The sequence below is a fragment of the Juglans regia genome, chromosome 3 (genome assembly GCF_001411555.2).
Source record: "Juglans regia cultivar Chandler chromosome 3, Walnut 2.0, whole genome shotgun sequence".
Taxonomy (NCBI): domain Eukaryota; kingdom Viridiplantae; phylum Streptophyta; class Magnoliopsida; order Fagales; family Juglandaceae; genus Juglans; species Juglans regia.
In genome coordinates, this window is record NC_049903.1 from 25346811 (window position 1) to 25362253 (window position 15443).

General features: G+C 35.6%; 1 protein-coding gene across 1 annotated transcript; it reads right to left on the reverse strand.

The window, feature by feature from the left end:
* Positions 1-3779: 3779 nt before the first annotated feature.
* On the reverse strand, positions 3780-5639 carry LOC108983458 (probable xyloglucan endotransglucosylase/hydrolase protein 32). The gene is made up of 4 exons (XM_018955092.2): positions 5396-5639; positions 5198-5298; positions 4903-5120; positions 3780-4255 (listed from the first exon to the last, which is right to left on the reverse strand). Exons 1-4 carry the CDS (start codon positions 5595-5597, stop codon positions 3889-3891), a joined length of 888 nt encoding a protein of 295 aa, XP_018810637.1. The 5' UTR covers positions 5598-5639; the 3' UTR covers positions 3780-3888.
* Between the last annotated feature and the right edge of the window lie 9804 nt (positions 5640-15443).

The following is a 15443-nucleotide window of genomic DNA, read 5'->3' on the forward strand; positions in this document are numbered from 1 at the left end:
AATTTAGTATCATAATTAAAACTTCAATAAGTTTTTTTTCTTTTTTCTTTATTATGGAAACAAAATTTCATTCAAATGAAACGAAGACACAACTGTGACTTATCAATACAGGAAAAATCTAGACAATAAGCCAAATTACGCATCTGCTCTAGGGCATCCCTGCACACATTGTGGCAGACATTGTCTTAACTTCTCAATAACACTCTCCTAATAGAGAAAGCGCTTTGTAAAAACATAACTGAATAGCCCCATCTGTCCTCCCAGGGCGTAGGAGTACGAGACACTGCTGCTATGGATACTAAGTCCAATAGCCTATTTCTTTTTTATTAAAAACTAAACAACAAAAACTATAATACAAAACACAACAAAAACAACAGAACCATAGAACCACAAGCACCAGTATGAGCCCAGACGGCACGCCCACCGCAAGCATTGGCTTCACGAGCCCAGACGACATGAGCACCCAGCACTAGCACGGACATCAGCCTCTACTGCGCAGGCCGGCCGTAGCATCGCCCGCCACTCTCGACCAGCTCTTACCCCCAGATTGCATCCGATCTAGCGTCTCAACACCTCACTTGGGTCAAAAAAGAAGAAAATGAACAAAAACATTAAGAAAAACAGAGGGACAAAGGGATAGAACACAAAACGGTGTCACTGGCGAGTGCAATACATGGTCGATTTTTGAAGTCCCGGAGTCAGAGGTCCTAGAAAAGCCGAGCTTTGCATCGGCAGAAGGCTCCTCTATGGCGCGTGATGGCCACGAGCTAACGAGCTTCAAAACTTCTCCCCATGCATGCGGGCTAAGCTCCACTCCAGTTGGCGCCGCGTTTGGTTGACGTGAACATCGGCGGCTAGGCAACATCTAGATGGGGCGTGTGTTAGCTCATGGCCGTCAAAAAGTCTCAAACGGCGATCCTCCTTATTTGGCATGGAAAAACACAAAAACAAAAATCAAAATACTACACGGGAAAAAAAAAACAGACAAAGAAGAAGGGAGGGGGGAAGGAAGGAGGGAGGGGGGAAGAGTCAAAGCTCCCACCCCCTTCAACTGGATCTAGTGTTTGGGAGTTTAGAGAGAAGGGAGAGCGTTTTAGAGAGAGATAGGGCTACCTTCAAAAAAAAGTTACAAACATCAACTTAAATAAGTTACAAGAATGAAATTAATGCTAAAACAAGTTAGGAAATAATATTAATTGGAAATTAAATTAAAAATTGGAATTAAAGCTGTCTTTTAATTCCTTTGATCTATCCAGTTTTCTTTACAACTTGCCACCTCAAGTATGGCATATTATGCCACATCAATATCATGATAAATAACCCTTGCATCAAGCTAGGTATTAAAGCTTTGCCTTCTGCTCTCCCCTTACATATATATATGTACTTGATTAAAATTAATAATTTAAAAAGATTATGTATAAACAACTTTGCACAATCGAGTTATAAACAAAATTAAAAAAAATATATATATAGAATTAACAACTTAACAAATGTCTTGCGCATCGCTCGATTGTACGACTAAATTGTGACCAATGTCCTCATAAGATCCTTGAAAATACGTTGTTTGGCATTTAAAACAAAAGGGCAAACAACGAAAAACAAAAAATTCCTTAAAAACTACATCAAATTGATGTGTCCTTCTATATATTGGCATTATGTGGTTTAACGTCTTAGAAAGATAAAAACATCGTAGAAGCCTTAAAGGCCAAAACAGTCCTTGTGCTTAAATTCTGCCTCTAACGTGCTCCCCATTCCTTTCATTCTATCCAAGCACCATGTGATTTCTGGATGCTACAACAGGTACTACGTACCCAGTATATATATTTAATACAAAACTACTCGTCTCTTGCCATAATAATGATCATATATATGCATGCATGCGTCCATTTCAGAATGTCCTTGGAGTCACCTCGTTTCAGTCATGTGTCCTTATAATTTTCTTGTTTTTACAACTACCATTCACTTTTGTTTTTCTTTTTCGAAAAAATTATTATTGTTAAATTTTCTGTGATTTCATGCAGATAAATACCATTTCATATGAAAGATGCGGGCATTTAAAGGTTAAATATATATATGAAGTCTGGTACAAAGATACCATTTCACATCGATCATGTAATTTTTGAGATATTATATAATTAACATGGTCAGCACTCTTATTAATGATTTATTATTAATTGATAGCATATTATTTTATATTTTATATGGTCAATGATAATAAAATAGATAAAAATTACATCTTTACAGTGAATTTCCGTTAGATCTAACACTGTTAGTAGATGGAAGGGGGAAATTGGAAAGTTTTGAAAGTTGGAGGATCCACTTTGATGCAATTATTAGTTTCTGAAGTACATTGTGAATTGAGTGACAGTTTGATGAGGGAAAATGTAATTAACCCTATATATATATATATGAAACATTATTTTCATAAGCTACTATTCACCACCTCACACCACACATCATATGAAAAAACTATAAATATGGAGTGCGAGAGTGAATAGTGGCTGATGCATAACATTATTCATATTATATATATAATATACTAGCAATGGTTTAACGTTCAAAGCACGTTTGTCACATTTGCCTAATTGGAAGAAAAAATAAAATTCTTGAAAATAATATGTTCAAACCGTAAATAAAGTGTGATTTCCTACATGCAGCACATAATCTTGAATAATTGAATTAATAGATGTTAGTTCACAATCATCAAGATTAAAAGAGTATATAAGATTGATTAGTAAATAGCCTAATTATTATGAGATTTAAATTATGTTAAAATTTCTAATTATTTATATGGTTTTACTCTCTTAAAAATATTTAGCAAAATTTTATCATTTATTTAATGATGAAAGATTAGTACTTTATAAATTAAAGTTAATTTTAAATATATGATATGATATATATTTTTTAATTATCTATTTAAGTTAGTTTATTTTCAATATTATTTTATTTTTAATATTTTAACCTCCACCGTTGGATCAAATCTAGAGATTCAAGATGAATGATTGGCTAACAAAACCAGAAGACTAAAACCGTAATGACAAATAAAATAAGAGTGATTGACAAAGTACAAATGGAAAAAGTAAGGCTTCGTTTGGTTTCAAAAATTCTCTCAACTCATCTCAACTCATCATTATAACTTTTTCAAATCCCAACATAAAATATAATAAACAATTCAATTTTTTCAAATCCCAAAATAATAATAATATTAAAAAATAATATTTTAACAATATTTTATCATCTCAACTCAACTCAATTCAACTAACTTCAACATCAAAACACAACCTAAAACACAAAATGTAAGGCTAAAATGGTAATAACACCTAACTACCAAGTGCATTGAAGGAATAAAAATGTTAAACAAGAATTACAATTCATTACTGTTTATCACTGTTTATTATTGTTCATATTTATAGGCACTTTTAAGTATAAGGATATATATATATATATATATATATATATATATAATATTTTAAAACTTCTGCTTTATTATTCAAAGTGAACGCCTCACCGAAAGGGCCAAAAGTACCACCCCAGGGGCCAGGACCCCATCTGTATGTATGGATTCATGACCTCGAGTCTCTGTCCCTCTTATTCCTTGTATTTTTCCGACTAGCATTAATGCAGGCAGGAAATTAAATCACCATACCAAAAAATGAACACGCAAATCGCAATGCACTCACAAATTAATCTTCCCAATTTCTTTATTTTATTTGAACGTCCCTAGCTAGTTTGGACGTTCAGTACGCTTGCAGCAATCTTGTTGACAAGTGGACCCAATCTAAATAAACTATCACTATTTTTTTTAATAAAAAATAAAGAAGTAAAAATTTGAGTAATGTCCTTTGCATAGCGTAATGCAAGCAAACAGTAAAAAATCCAATTTTATTTTCAACCCCAGCACTCGGGTGTTAGGGAATGGTCTCGCTTGGGATCCCTGCAATAGTCATACACCATATGGTGGCTTTGAACCCATCTCATGGCCCAGTTTTGTTGTCGAGTCAGCCCACCGGACCGGTATGGAGAGGCGGAGACCGGGCGACACCAAGCGGGTGCAAAGGCAGAGCAACCGCTGGCTTTGAAATTGGTGTACCTTGCCTCAAATGGCTGGTACCTATAGTCGGCTTTATATTTGCCATCTTCGGTGGCCCATGAGGAGGCATCCCATATGGAGCCATATACCCACATTGGCCTCAGTGGAAAGGTTGCTGCACTCTTCCTCGGGTACCTCCTTATGGGAACATCATCCACGAGGAATCTGAAAAAGGGAAGAACAACAAAACAAAACAAATTAATGTGACAATACTAACCAGCATCGGCCACTATTTACTTTCAAAATCCACCTTTATAGCCTTATTCTTTTTTCTTTTTTTTTTCATAGGGTCTAAAAATGTTTTTTATAGAGTGTGAGAGTATTTTTTATAGGATGTGGAGTGTCGGATAGTAAATAGTGACTGATTCGAAGAATTTTTCTACCAACAATATTTACACTTGATATTATATGGAATAATATGTACCATGCTTTCTGAGATGCTATAATAAATGACCAACCAATCAACTTCTATATATTCACTCACATGACATGGATATCATTTATAATCAATATATACAAATGTAAAATAAATAATAAAAAAATATCAAATTTTATTTTAAGTGAAATTGAGAGTTCTACTTTGAGAGGACAAGACTCTTTTGGATAGTCCTGTAATAATATTTCATCTGGGACACAACAATAATTCCCCAACTCCAAATGGCGATCATTGAAGTTCGAGAAGTATTTAATGATTATAAGTTCGAATTATAATTTATCAGAGAACATGAAGAAACGTGAGAATGAAACGAATTCCATACGTATTGAGAGAGAATGGCATTAATTTGATCAAAACTCAAACTAAATCTACTTACATGAGTTCTTTAGGACTCCACAATATTGCATAGTGATGAAAGTCTTTGGTGGGATCAAACCATAAATGAAACTTCATTTCTCTGCCAATAATCGTCCCATCCCCACTCCCTCTTATGTATACATTTGTCTGCAAGGTATAAGGCTTCCCAAATGTAGTCCCCAGGAACTCAATGTCAACTTCATCGTGGAAACCCGGATGAGCTTCATTGTTCGAGAGCTGCCATTGATCAATTCAATAAACGTACAACAAAAAAAAAAGAAAAAAAAGATATCAATATTCTGAAGAACTCTCACATAGAAAGCTGTTATGACTCCGGCAGTGTAACCCGATTGAAGCTTAATGGAGGCACCAAAGTACCCAGATCGAAATGCACGGACAGACTTGAACCCACTTCCTGTTATTCAACAACCAAGAGAGTATTCATAAAAGTGGAAAACAATCAGACTTTCCACAAAAGAATACATTACAAAATAGCTGAGTGAGAGTGAGACCTGAGGTACGATCAAGCCAAATTGTTAATGCATTTTGATCAAATCTTTGGTGAGTAGGACCCCAGAGGTTTCTATATCCGTCGTAAAAGCTCATGGACCTGAACTTAGAGCTTGGCCAGAAGCCAGGTGAAGGTGGCCACTGAGCATTGCTTATTGAAAGGACCATAAGGCTTAGGATTAGGAAATATTGTAAGAAAGCCATAAAGAGGGAAAGAAGATGAAGAGAATTGTCGATAGAAAGTGGAATGATTGAGTGTGTATAAATGCAGGGTGAGAGAGTGAGACAGAGAACAGAAAGAAAAGGAGTGTACGAAAGAAGAGTATGGCTACAGTGCTGTTCGACATAAATAAGAAGATTAGTGGGTCCCGGAGGAAGATAGATCAAGAGGAGAGGCAAGAAAAAGATTAAAAAAAAAAAAAACCAAAGAAATTGCTGACAAATTTAGAATAGAAGTAGGGTCTGAAAAGCTCGATAGGACAATAATAGACTTGGCAATAAGTAGCAACTATTTGTAACATTTTTTTACCCCCCGTACGACTGCAGCTTTGTTCCCCACCCATAATCGAGAAACGCGTTAGCTAGCTTAATTTAATCTCTTAAATGTGCTTTTCAGACGTTATGTAGTGTTGAACCATTTTGTGTCAATTTCCTGCTACATGCATTTCCGTCTGTGCCTTTAAAGGAACCATATCCTATTGGGTTAAAACCCCAACTTATGTAACTATTCCATTTTCCATCGTAACAAAACAGATATTATATATATATATATATATATGAAAAGAAAATTTCTACTTAGGTAAAATAATCCACAGTGTGTCAAATATTTATGTGCAGGGTCAGTCAGATTCTGATCCAGTCAAATCTCACGAAGCAAAACGTAGCTACACATGGTCATGTGTTCGAACCTGTGAACTTCATCAATGGAGTGGAAGGACCACGAGGTATCAAAACTGGGCCCGAATAATTTGATTTGATAAAAAGGAGAAAAATTATAGTTTTTCTTTTGGAAATTTAAGGGAAATCATAAAAGGTTTTGAACTCGTTGATTACTGATCCTTTTTTTTTTCTTCATGTCACTACAAGATAAAAGTTTTTGTCCAATGCCAAATTTTGTCGCAAATATTCTAAAAAATTGTCAAAAATATCTATAATCGGCGATATTTTAATCGCTGTATGTTAGTCTGAATTATTTATTTTTGTTTTTGTTTTTGCATAAAATCAGTGAACCACAAAAATCTTTACAATTAATGGTTACTCTTTTTTCAGCGAATATTGTTCAATGCAATTACATGTATAATTGCCGCAAATAGTCTTTCCATTTACACTCAAAACCGTTGAGAAAAATTTGTTGCGACGATATATATCGTCACAAATAGTATTTCTAGCGATATTCGTTTGGTTGCGACATACATAATGGTCATAAATTAGTATTTCTGTCTAAAAAAAATTGCTAGCTATTGAAACTGTGTGGCTTTCATAGCCTAAAACACACAAAAATCTGTTATAATACATTATAAATACACTAATTAGAAAAGATTAAATGGGGAAGATCTTCTCAATATTAAAAAGAGACTCCTTTAAACTTAATGCATATCACTTGCCATAATATTCCCTATTTTCCATATATACTTTTTTAACACAATAGCAACCAACTACCCCAACATGTTTAAAACATACGCCATAGTCTCTGTCCATACATTTCTTTTACATCTAAGGTTATATTATTAGAATATGAATGCATGCATATAGTCATATCTATGTAATTCCACAAAGGGGGTCACGATTTGGTCAGATTAGATGGGAGTAGGTGAGGAGGAGGGACCTTGAGTTGGGCCTCAGCTGCATTATGGCGCCTCCATCTCTGAGCAACTTCAATGGCTTCTCCTTGTCTTGAGTGGTGCTGCGTTGACTAGAAACAACTAGAATGGCTTTTGTGTAAAGGAAACAAACACTCTAGGGCAAAGATCTGGACCAGATGGCTTGAGTGGCTCTTGTGCGAAGCAAACAGGCGAAGTGATCTCAGATTTTAGGCTGGAAACAATGGCCACTGATGAGAGGGTGGGTATCACAGCAATGGTACATACTCGGGGATGGGGAAGAACAAAGGAGTTCACTGATAAGAGGGAATGTGTTTTACGTTTTGGGGGCAAAATAAAACAATCCATGCGTTTTGGCGTCCGAGCCCAAAGATCAATTCAACGATTGTTTGCTCGTCGCAAGATTTTTTTCTTTTTTCAGTGAACTAAATTGCTGCAAGAACCACAAAAATTGCTGCAATTGTGGTGCACAGTGATCCATTCCATGAACATCGAAAGTTGGGGTTTACTCTATGGGACGAAAATAAAATCGCCTCTAAAAGTTACTAATTGCGGCGATTTTATTTGCAACAGAGAAAAAATCGCCGTAATCAATCTTTTTTCTTGTAGTGTGTAGTGAATAAAATATGGATGGGGATGTGTAGATATTCATGTACGTGCCCTAAGCATCTTATTATTCAGTATTTTTGCATTCAATGAAACCTTCTGGTTGAGATCTGACTTTTATTTTGGCTATGAGAAACATTTAAGATACCTTATATTCCTCACCGCATAAGGAGAACAGAATGAAATTAATTGACATAAAAAAGGCGTCCCTTTGAGGGTTCAAACAATCCCTGGCTCTTTCTGACATTAACCCATGACCACTCAGATCAAGCAATAAATTATAATTATGAGATCGATGTTTGGCGGAATCATTCAAAAGCTTGATTTCTTGGACCAGCCTCACGAGCATTAGTATTCATCTAGTCATGCATGTACAGGGAATTGCATCATGTACAGCTAGCAAACATACTATGAAATTTTGTTTATCCTAGCTTTATTTATATATATACACCAAACCAATAATCAAAGATAAATGATTTGTACAATTTTAAAATGTGCAAAACCGACAGAATCTCTTGAAAAAAAAGTTGGAGCACATGATCTGTACGTACTCATATGAGAGAAAATAAAATTTTCATGATAAATTTCTCCGTACTTTCTTGAAAAGAATTAGTTGGACACCTTAAAATTATTTTTAATATTAATATTACTTGAGACATAAATTAGCAACATCGCACAAAAGTTAAAAAACCAGTCAAGATATTTACAGAAGTAATAAATGCATGCATGGTAGAACTTTAGACCATTATTATTTACAGATCATGATATAATCCTACTTTATAAATGCTTTCTGACTTTGTGGACTTGTACAGAAATCCATTATTTTGGGTCATTTGCTTTGGTTCAGTCATTGTCATTTGTCACGTGGGAATACCTAATATAGCCGTTTATAATAGATCCAAAGTGTCAAACCAACACATCCCCGTTGGGCATCTTGGCTAGCTATTCTTGTAGTGACAAAAAGTGAAGTACTCCTCCTGCTGCTGGACCGTTACCAAAAAAATTTTTGTGACTGTTTACTATTTAACAACTGGCCAGTAGAGTTTACGTACGTCATGAGTGGGATTGGCTTAATTTGGTAACCCGGAAAGGATTGAATGGTGGGGAAGGGGGATGAGTAAGGACATATGGTTCGCTGCGCATGCATGCATTATGAGAAGTCTAGCTGGGAACAATCGCTTTGGCTGAGGTTAAAAGCTCTCATGAATGGATTGCATCTTTGTCAACGACAAAACCTACAAAATCTACTGGAGATTGATGACTTGAAGGTTGTCATTAACTGGCTTCATGGGAATCGGACTGTGCCTTTATATCTCAGAGAGCATTGAGATCTGATGTTGTTAGCTTGCCAAAGTACGTACTGTAATATTTCTAAAATGGGCCGTGTGTGTGTGTATGTGTGTGTATATATATATATATATATATATATATATATATATATATATATATATCGTGAAGCTAATTAGAAAGTGGCAGATCATCTGGCTAAGTTAGTGATCAACTTTACCAAAGGAGATTGTGGGATATATATATATATATATATATATATTTATATATTGTGGAAGTACTCGATCTTGCTGGTGTTCCCTCCCTAACGCTGTAGGTACTGATTCTTGGCTGCTACTTTTGTATGTAACTTATATTTAAGAGTAATTCTACATATAATCATGACGTGCGTAAATGTCACTATAAGAAAAATGGGCTTTTGTGATCATTTAATTGCGGTAAAAATGTTATTTGTGACAAAAACAGACTCATTTTGGCTGTAAATAGTCATTTCGCTGGAATTAAATGGCCACAAATAAGCAGTTTTCTTGTAGTGCGTCGCGTAATCGCTTTAAAAAAGAGTGGGGTCTACTATTAAAAAATTAATTTTTTTCATATGGATCTTATATTTTATTCACTTTTATCAAAACAATTACGCGACGGTTACACAATTCACAGTTGCAAATATATTTTCTCTATATTTAATTAGGAGAGTTTTATCTTTAGATCGATGAGAATGTAGGTTTTGTGGTTTGTTGGAACTTGGTTTTTGGGTTTTTCTCGAAATTATCGCCACCACTAGATTGTTATAAATGATTGTCATCAAGTTTGATGGCATAACACCTAAACCTTTAAAATAGAAGTCTTGAATTCGACCCCTTCTCCGAATAAATAAAAAATGATTGTTGTCATGGTATTTTTTTATCATAAGCGACACATTATTAATAAATTATGATATATTGTTCTCTTAAAAAAATGTAAAATATTTACGGAGTAAAATCACGATAGCTTCTTGGAATAGAAGATAACAACATCTTACTTGTCAAGCTAGCTATCAACGACCTCATGTTCATACAAGAGTAATAATTAATAGATCCATAATGACAAAATTGAGTGCTAAAATATATTTAAAAAACAAGTAGACGGTTACTGCTTTCAAAGATTTTTTAACAAATGAATATAAAAAAGATGGGTAGTGCTAATGCCCCGTCCAACTTTCAATGCTGGTGTGTCTATTAGTATAAATTTTATTTTTTATTTTTATTTTTATATTTTTTTAATATATTTAAATATTCTTAAAAAATAAAAAAATATATATATTAATATACTAATAGTCACTTTCTTAATAAGTAAATACAAGAAGAAATTAAAAAAAATTAAATATATAAATGATTAAAATGAAAGAAAAAAAAGAGACGGTATAATAGCATTAATAAAAAAATATTAGTATACAACCTGCATATATATTCAATAAACCAATATTTTTCTGTATTTATTATTTCATTGTACTCTCGGAAGAAGACTGCTCCATTTTCATCCCGAAAATCCAAAATCACTGCTCCATTTTGAGTGTGAATTGCGTTCTCAACTTCTCTGGATTCAAAGTATGTGGGCTTCATTAATTTGTAGAACAAAAGAAAAAACAGAATACAATTACAGACGGAATGGGGTGCCGCACTATTGTGTCGGTGAGAGAGAGAGGGTCAAAGTGTGGGGCCGTTGAGGGAGAAAATATATGGGCCATATTGGCCGACAATACATAGAAGCTCACAGGAGATTTCCGTTTTGTTTACTTCAAGTCGCAACTCCGTATGAACAATGCGGGGGAAAAAAGGGTCGGCAAGCGACAGCTAACTGTTTAACTTGGCATTAATTCAAGGTGGGCGGTTTGGCTTTTTTATTTTTGCAGAAAAAAAATATTTTTATCCCTCGAAACTATATTGAAATATCTACGTGAAAGTAAGTAAAAAGTTGTTAGCATTTTTTTTTCTCTAGGCAGAAAAGCTATGTCTTCTCTAGAAAACCAATACTTCCATGTGCCGTCACCGAAGAGGAAGCTCACTCCTTCCTGATCTCTATTTCTTTTTCATTTTCCTCTTACTTTCCACTACCTATTTGTGAATATGTTTTTATGATAATTTTTTTCTACCGGCACAGATTTTCTTAGATCTGCTCCACTCTAGCCATGAACAGTCAACACACGCCCCACCATGACGTTCCCCTCTCGCCGATCTACTGGGACGAAGTGGAACTGCACCCAAAATGTCAATGCGTGGCCCTCATGCATGGTTTGTTTCCGCGCATGGTCTTCACACATCACCGCACTTTGACAGCTCAGCCAGCTACATGCGCCCCATGATGAGTGTACGAAAGTGCACTCTAAATACCTTATTATTAGACTAAAATGTTAAAATGTTAACATAAATCATTGGAATTAATGTGTGTTCTTGAATTGAGTTTCTATTGATTTTGGGATACTTCTGAGCAGATTTTTATGTTTAATTTCAGAGTCTATAAAAGAGCAAGTCCAAACCTATTCAAATTCAAAGGACTTACAAGTGGGCAAGGCGTTGGAACAACCTAAAAATTTTCAATGAGTGTATGACTCTTCGAATAAAGATAATGATGGGGTTTGAGAGTAATTCGGATCAGAGTCCAAAATGCGCTGGGAGAAATAATGGACATACTTTAGTATTTTAATCATAATTTTCTACTCAAATATCGGATTGATGCGAGTTTTGATGCGTTGGAAAGCTATCTTAAAGGGATACAAAGTTGTCTCTAATAAATATTTCCAAATTAGAACTCCTGAAATGCGTACGTGGCTGCCAAGTTGAGTCCTAAAATTTAGGCAATTTTGTGTGCAGAAATATGAAGACATTAGGGTTTCTTTCCTACTCTATTTAAACATATCATTAGTACGAAATTGGGGAGTTCAGAATAGGGGAGATGACTCAATTTGAAGGAGGAAGATCTGAAATTAATTTCCACGACCGCCGTTTGCTATATTTTTCTCTTGAGATTTTTGTTGTCCATTATATTTATGGATAACTAAATTCTCAAGTAGAGCTAGAGATGAACTTGCACATTAGATGGTATTTTAAAATTTTTTTTTTATTTATGTATTTGATTTTCAATTACTAAAACTCTTTTGTTTTATCATTCTCAATTCATTGTTGATGTTTTCTTCTCCGAATAATCATAAAATTTATTCTGTTTATGGATTTAGTCATGATTTTTCTATTGAATGGATTAACTCTTTGATTATGTTTGGATAAATTATTTATCTGTATTGATTTAATTTTTTGTTGCACTGTCGCTTTCTAAGTATATTGTCGTCATTGAATTTTCTCAATAATGATAATAATTTACGTATTTTAAAAGTGGTGACTGATTTTTCAAAGGATTACATTTGGTTTAATCTTGGTTTATAAATCTATACCTTCCGATTGGGAATATTAGGAATTGAGTTCCCAATTGAGTTATCCAATGAATTAAAAATAATTAAAATATCATATTTGTGCAAGGGATTCCCGACGCTTTACTGTTTGTCAAACTTGAGTATTTTTTCCGTTAGTAAATTTGTTTTGCTTCACTTTAATTTTCATTTAAAATTAATCTTTATTCTCCATTAATTATTTAATATATTTCTTTAGTTTCTTTGTTCATTCTACAATTCTTTTAATTTGTTTCTGTGGAATCGACACCCTAAAGCTGTGCTATAACTACCGCATTATTCTTTGGGCGTAATCACCCCACCATGACGTTCCCCTCCCACCGATCTACTGGGATGATGTGGAACCATGCCCAAAATGTCAGCGCGTGGCCCTCACGCCCGGTTTGTTTTTGTGCATGGTCTTCATGTACCGCCACACTCCGACAGCTCACGGCTACACACGCTGCACCATTAGAACTGCCACCCTCCAATCCTTCAAATCGGCAACACCCCTCCTCCATTCCACCGACGTGTGGTCCTCACGCGCTACTCCAGTAGCGTGGGTTGACTATTCCTCCGCTGCAGATCTGCCCTTCCCCTGCCGGTCTATCCAGGTTATTGCTTTCCCTAATCGATGATCTTGTGAGAGAGACTAAGGACCTCCCCGACAAATACCTCAAGACTTTCAACTACAGTGCATCCGCTTGCACCGCTTCCAGCGGTGGCTTTCTTTCAAAACGTTTTTTAAGACGGTTGGTTTCCTCTTAGTAGGGCTTGGGTAGAGACCAAGAAATTGGTCTCAAAACCTTTTTTTTTTTCTTTTTTTCACCACATTTGCACTGTGGTTGTTGCTTTGGGGTATTTTGTTGGGGAACCCCACCCCCTCTAACATGTATCATCTTTTATTTTAATGAAGTTTGCATGCTTAGGAAAAAAAAGAAAGTAAAAAGTTGTTAGACAACCAACTTTCCTTCCATTTCTCACTCCAGAGTTTCTTTTCTCTCTACCCAACTTCAGCCATCCTTTCATTTCCTCCGCCTAGAGGGGGGTTAGAGCTTTGGCTCCTCCCTCCCTCTTCCTGTCCGGCCAATGCCGGAGCTGTCTATAATGTTTTCTTTCAGTTTTTTGGTCATTTTCCGTTCGTAGCACCAAGACACGCCGATCTACTGCCTACCAATCTCCTACGACCACAACGCGTTTGGCTCGTAGACTCTCCAACCACCGATCTATCGGAAGGTCAAAGAAAACTGATAAAAAAAGTCATATCATGCGTGAGTCTCACGTGCTGCTGCGCCAGGGCGAGTCTGCCACTGTTATGTGCGGAACCACTAGGGTTAGTGGCTTCAGATATCTTAGATTTGACCATCACCTTATTTCCTAGGGTGGCGCTTGAACCACAAGAGCCTCCACAGATAGTGTAGGTCCTATGTCGGTGTATCGACACATCGTCCGGTTGCTACATTCCTAAGTTCCTGCTTTCCCTAACCAATGATCAAGACAAAGTGATAGTGGAAGTCTCCTATAGCCAGTCGAGACAAACAAGATGCAACACACACCAATTCACTGCGACTTTTAATCGCAATCTTACAGTTTGTTTATCAGATTGTGCTAAGACTGCTTCAAGTGGCTTCCCCTTAATAGGAAATGGGTAGGAGCCAATTTTTGGCTTCGAATCCCTCTTTTGTTATTCCAATTGTGTTGCATTTATTTGTTTTGAGAAAATTGTTGGGAACTCCCACCACATTGAATATAGTATCATGTAACCACTTAGTTTATCTATGATATTGCTTGCAAAGGAAAAAAAAAAGTAAAAAGTTAGATTGTTTAGAGGAAAAACATAGGTGAAAAGTTAGATTTGAATGACGTTGCCATACATGTAACTACCGGTTTAAAACAAAGAAACTTATAGTTATCTAGCATGAAGGAAACTTAACTATCAGCCACCATGACTAACTTTGTAAGATAATCAGTTTGGATCGGAAAAATCATCTAGACTGGACCAGACTGATAGTCTTATTGGTCAGTCTTGGGGTGTGTTTTTTTGGACAAGAGCGAGATCGAGACTGAGACCGACCAAATATATATTTTTTAAATATTATATATATAATATAATCATCGTGTGACTACCACGATGAAATTTCGATAAGTCTAAGTAAGTTAAGACCATGACAATAAGTACAATGCATGTGATCGACTCGTTCCTTTTGGGCTTGTAAAGCTAGAGGAACCAGATTCTACTAAGCTTAAGACATTTATTCCTTACACTAGCTATAAAAGATTCCATGACATAAATAAAGTGGAATGTTTTCATTAAACCAAAAGCTCCTGAAAATAACATTGTTCGGAAATACTTAATAAAACAATAAAAATGTTTAGTATTACAATTTCTTTTTTTTTTTTATAAAACAATGCATACTATTTTATTCATCAACCAAAAGAGATTACATCAAGGCATCATGCCATATGATTTGTGAGACATCTTCAGGAAAAGAGTCCCACCAAACCACTAGCTCATCAATACACCATGACTGTCTTGCCAAACAATGGGCAACTGCATTGGCCATACGGCCTTTATGTTGAACTATTACTTTAGGAAATCTTTGTAACATCCGCTTGATCTCAGAAACCAAGTTTCCCCAAATAGACATAGACTCTTGTACTTTGTTAAGTTCTTGGACCACCAGCAATGAATCACTCTCCACTTCTAACTCACTGATTCCCAAAGGAAAACAAATTTGGAGGCCTCTCAGAACAGCCAAGAACTCTATCTCGATTGGATCACTTACATCATGTTCTGGTTTGCTTGCTGTTAAGAGCACCTTCCCCCTCTCATCTCGAAGGACCATGCCTACTCCCGATCTGCATTGCTCATGGAATGTAGCACCATCGATGTTAAGCTTCAAAACTCCTGCAGGTGGAGGC

Coding starts and splice junctions, on each gene's coding strand:
- LOC108983458 (XM_018955092.2), bottom strand. CDS start 5,597: ATGGCTTTCTTACAATATTTCCTAATCCTAAGCCTTATGGTCCTTTCA. Junction 5,299..5,395: donor TTGGCTTGATCGTACCTCAG/GTCTCACTCTCA, acceptor GTTGAATAACAG/GAAGTGGGTTCAAGTCTGTC. Junction 5,121..5,197: donor GAGTCATAACAGCTTTCTAT/GTGAGAGTTCTT, acceptor GATCAATGGCAG/CTCTCGAACAATGAAGCTCA.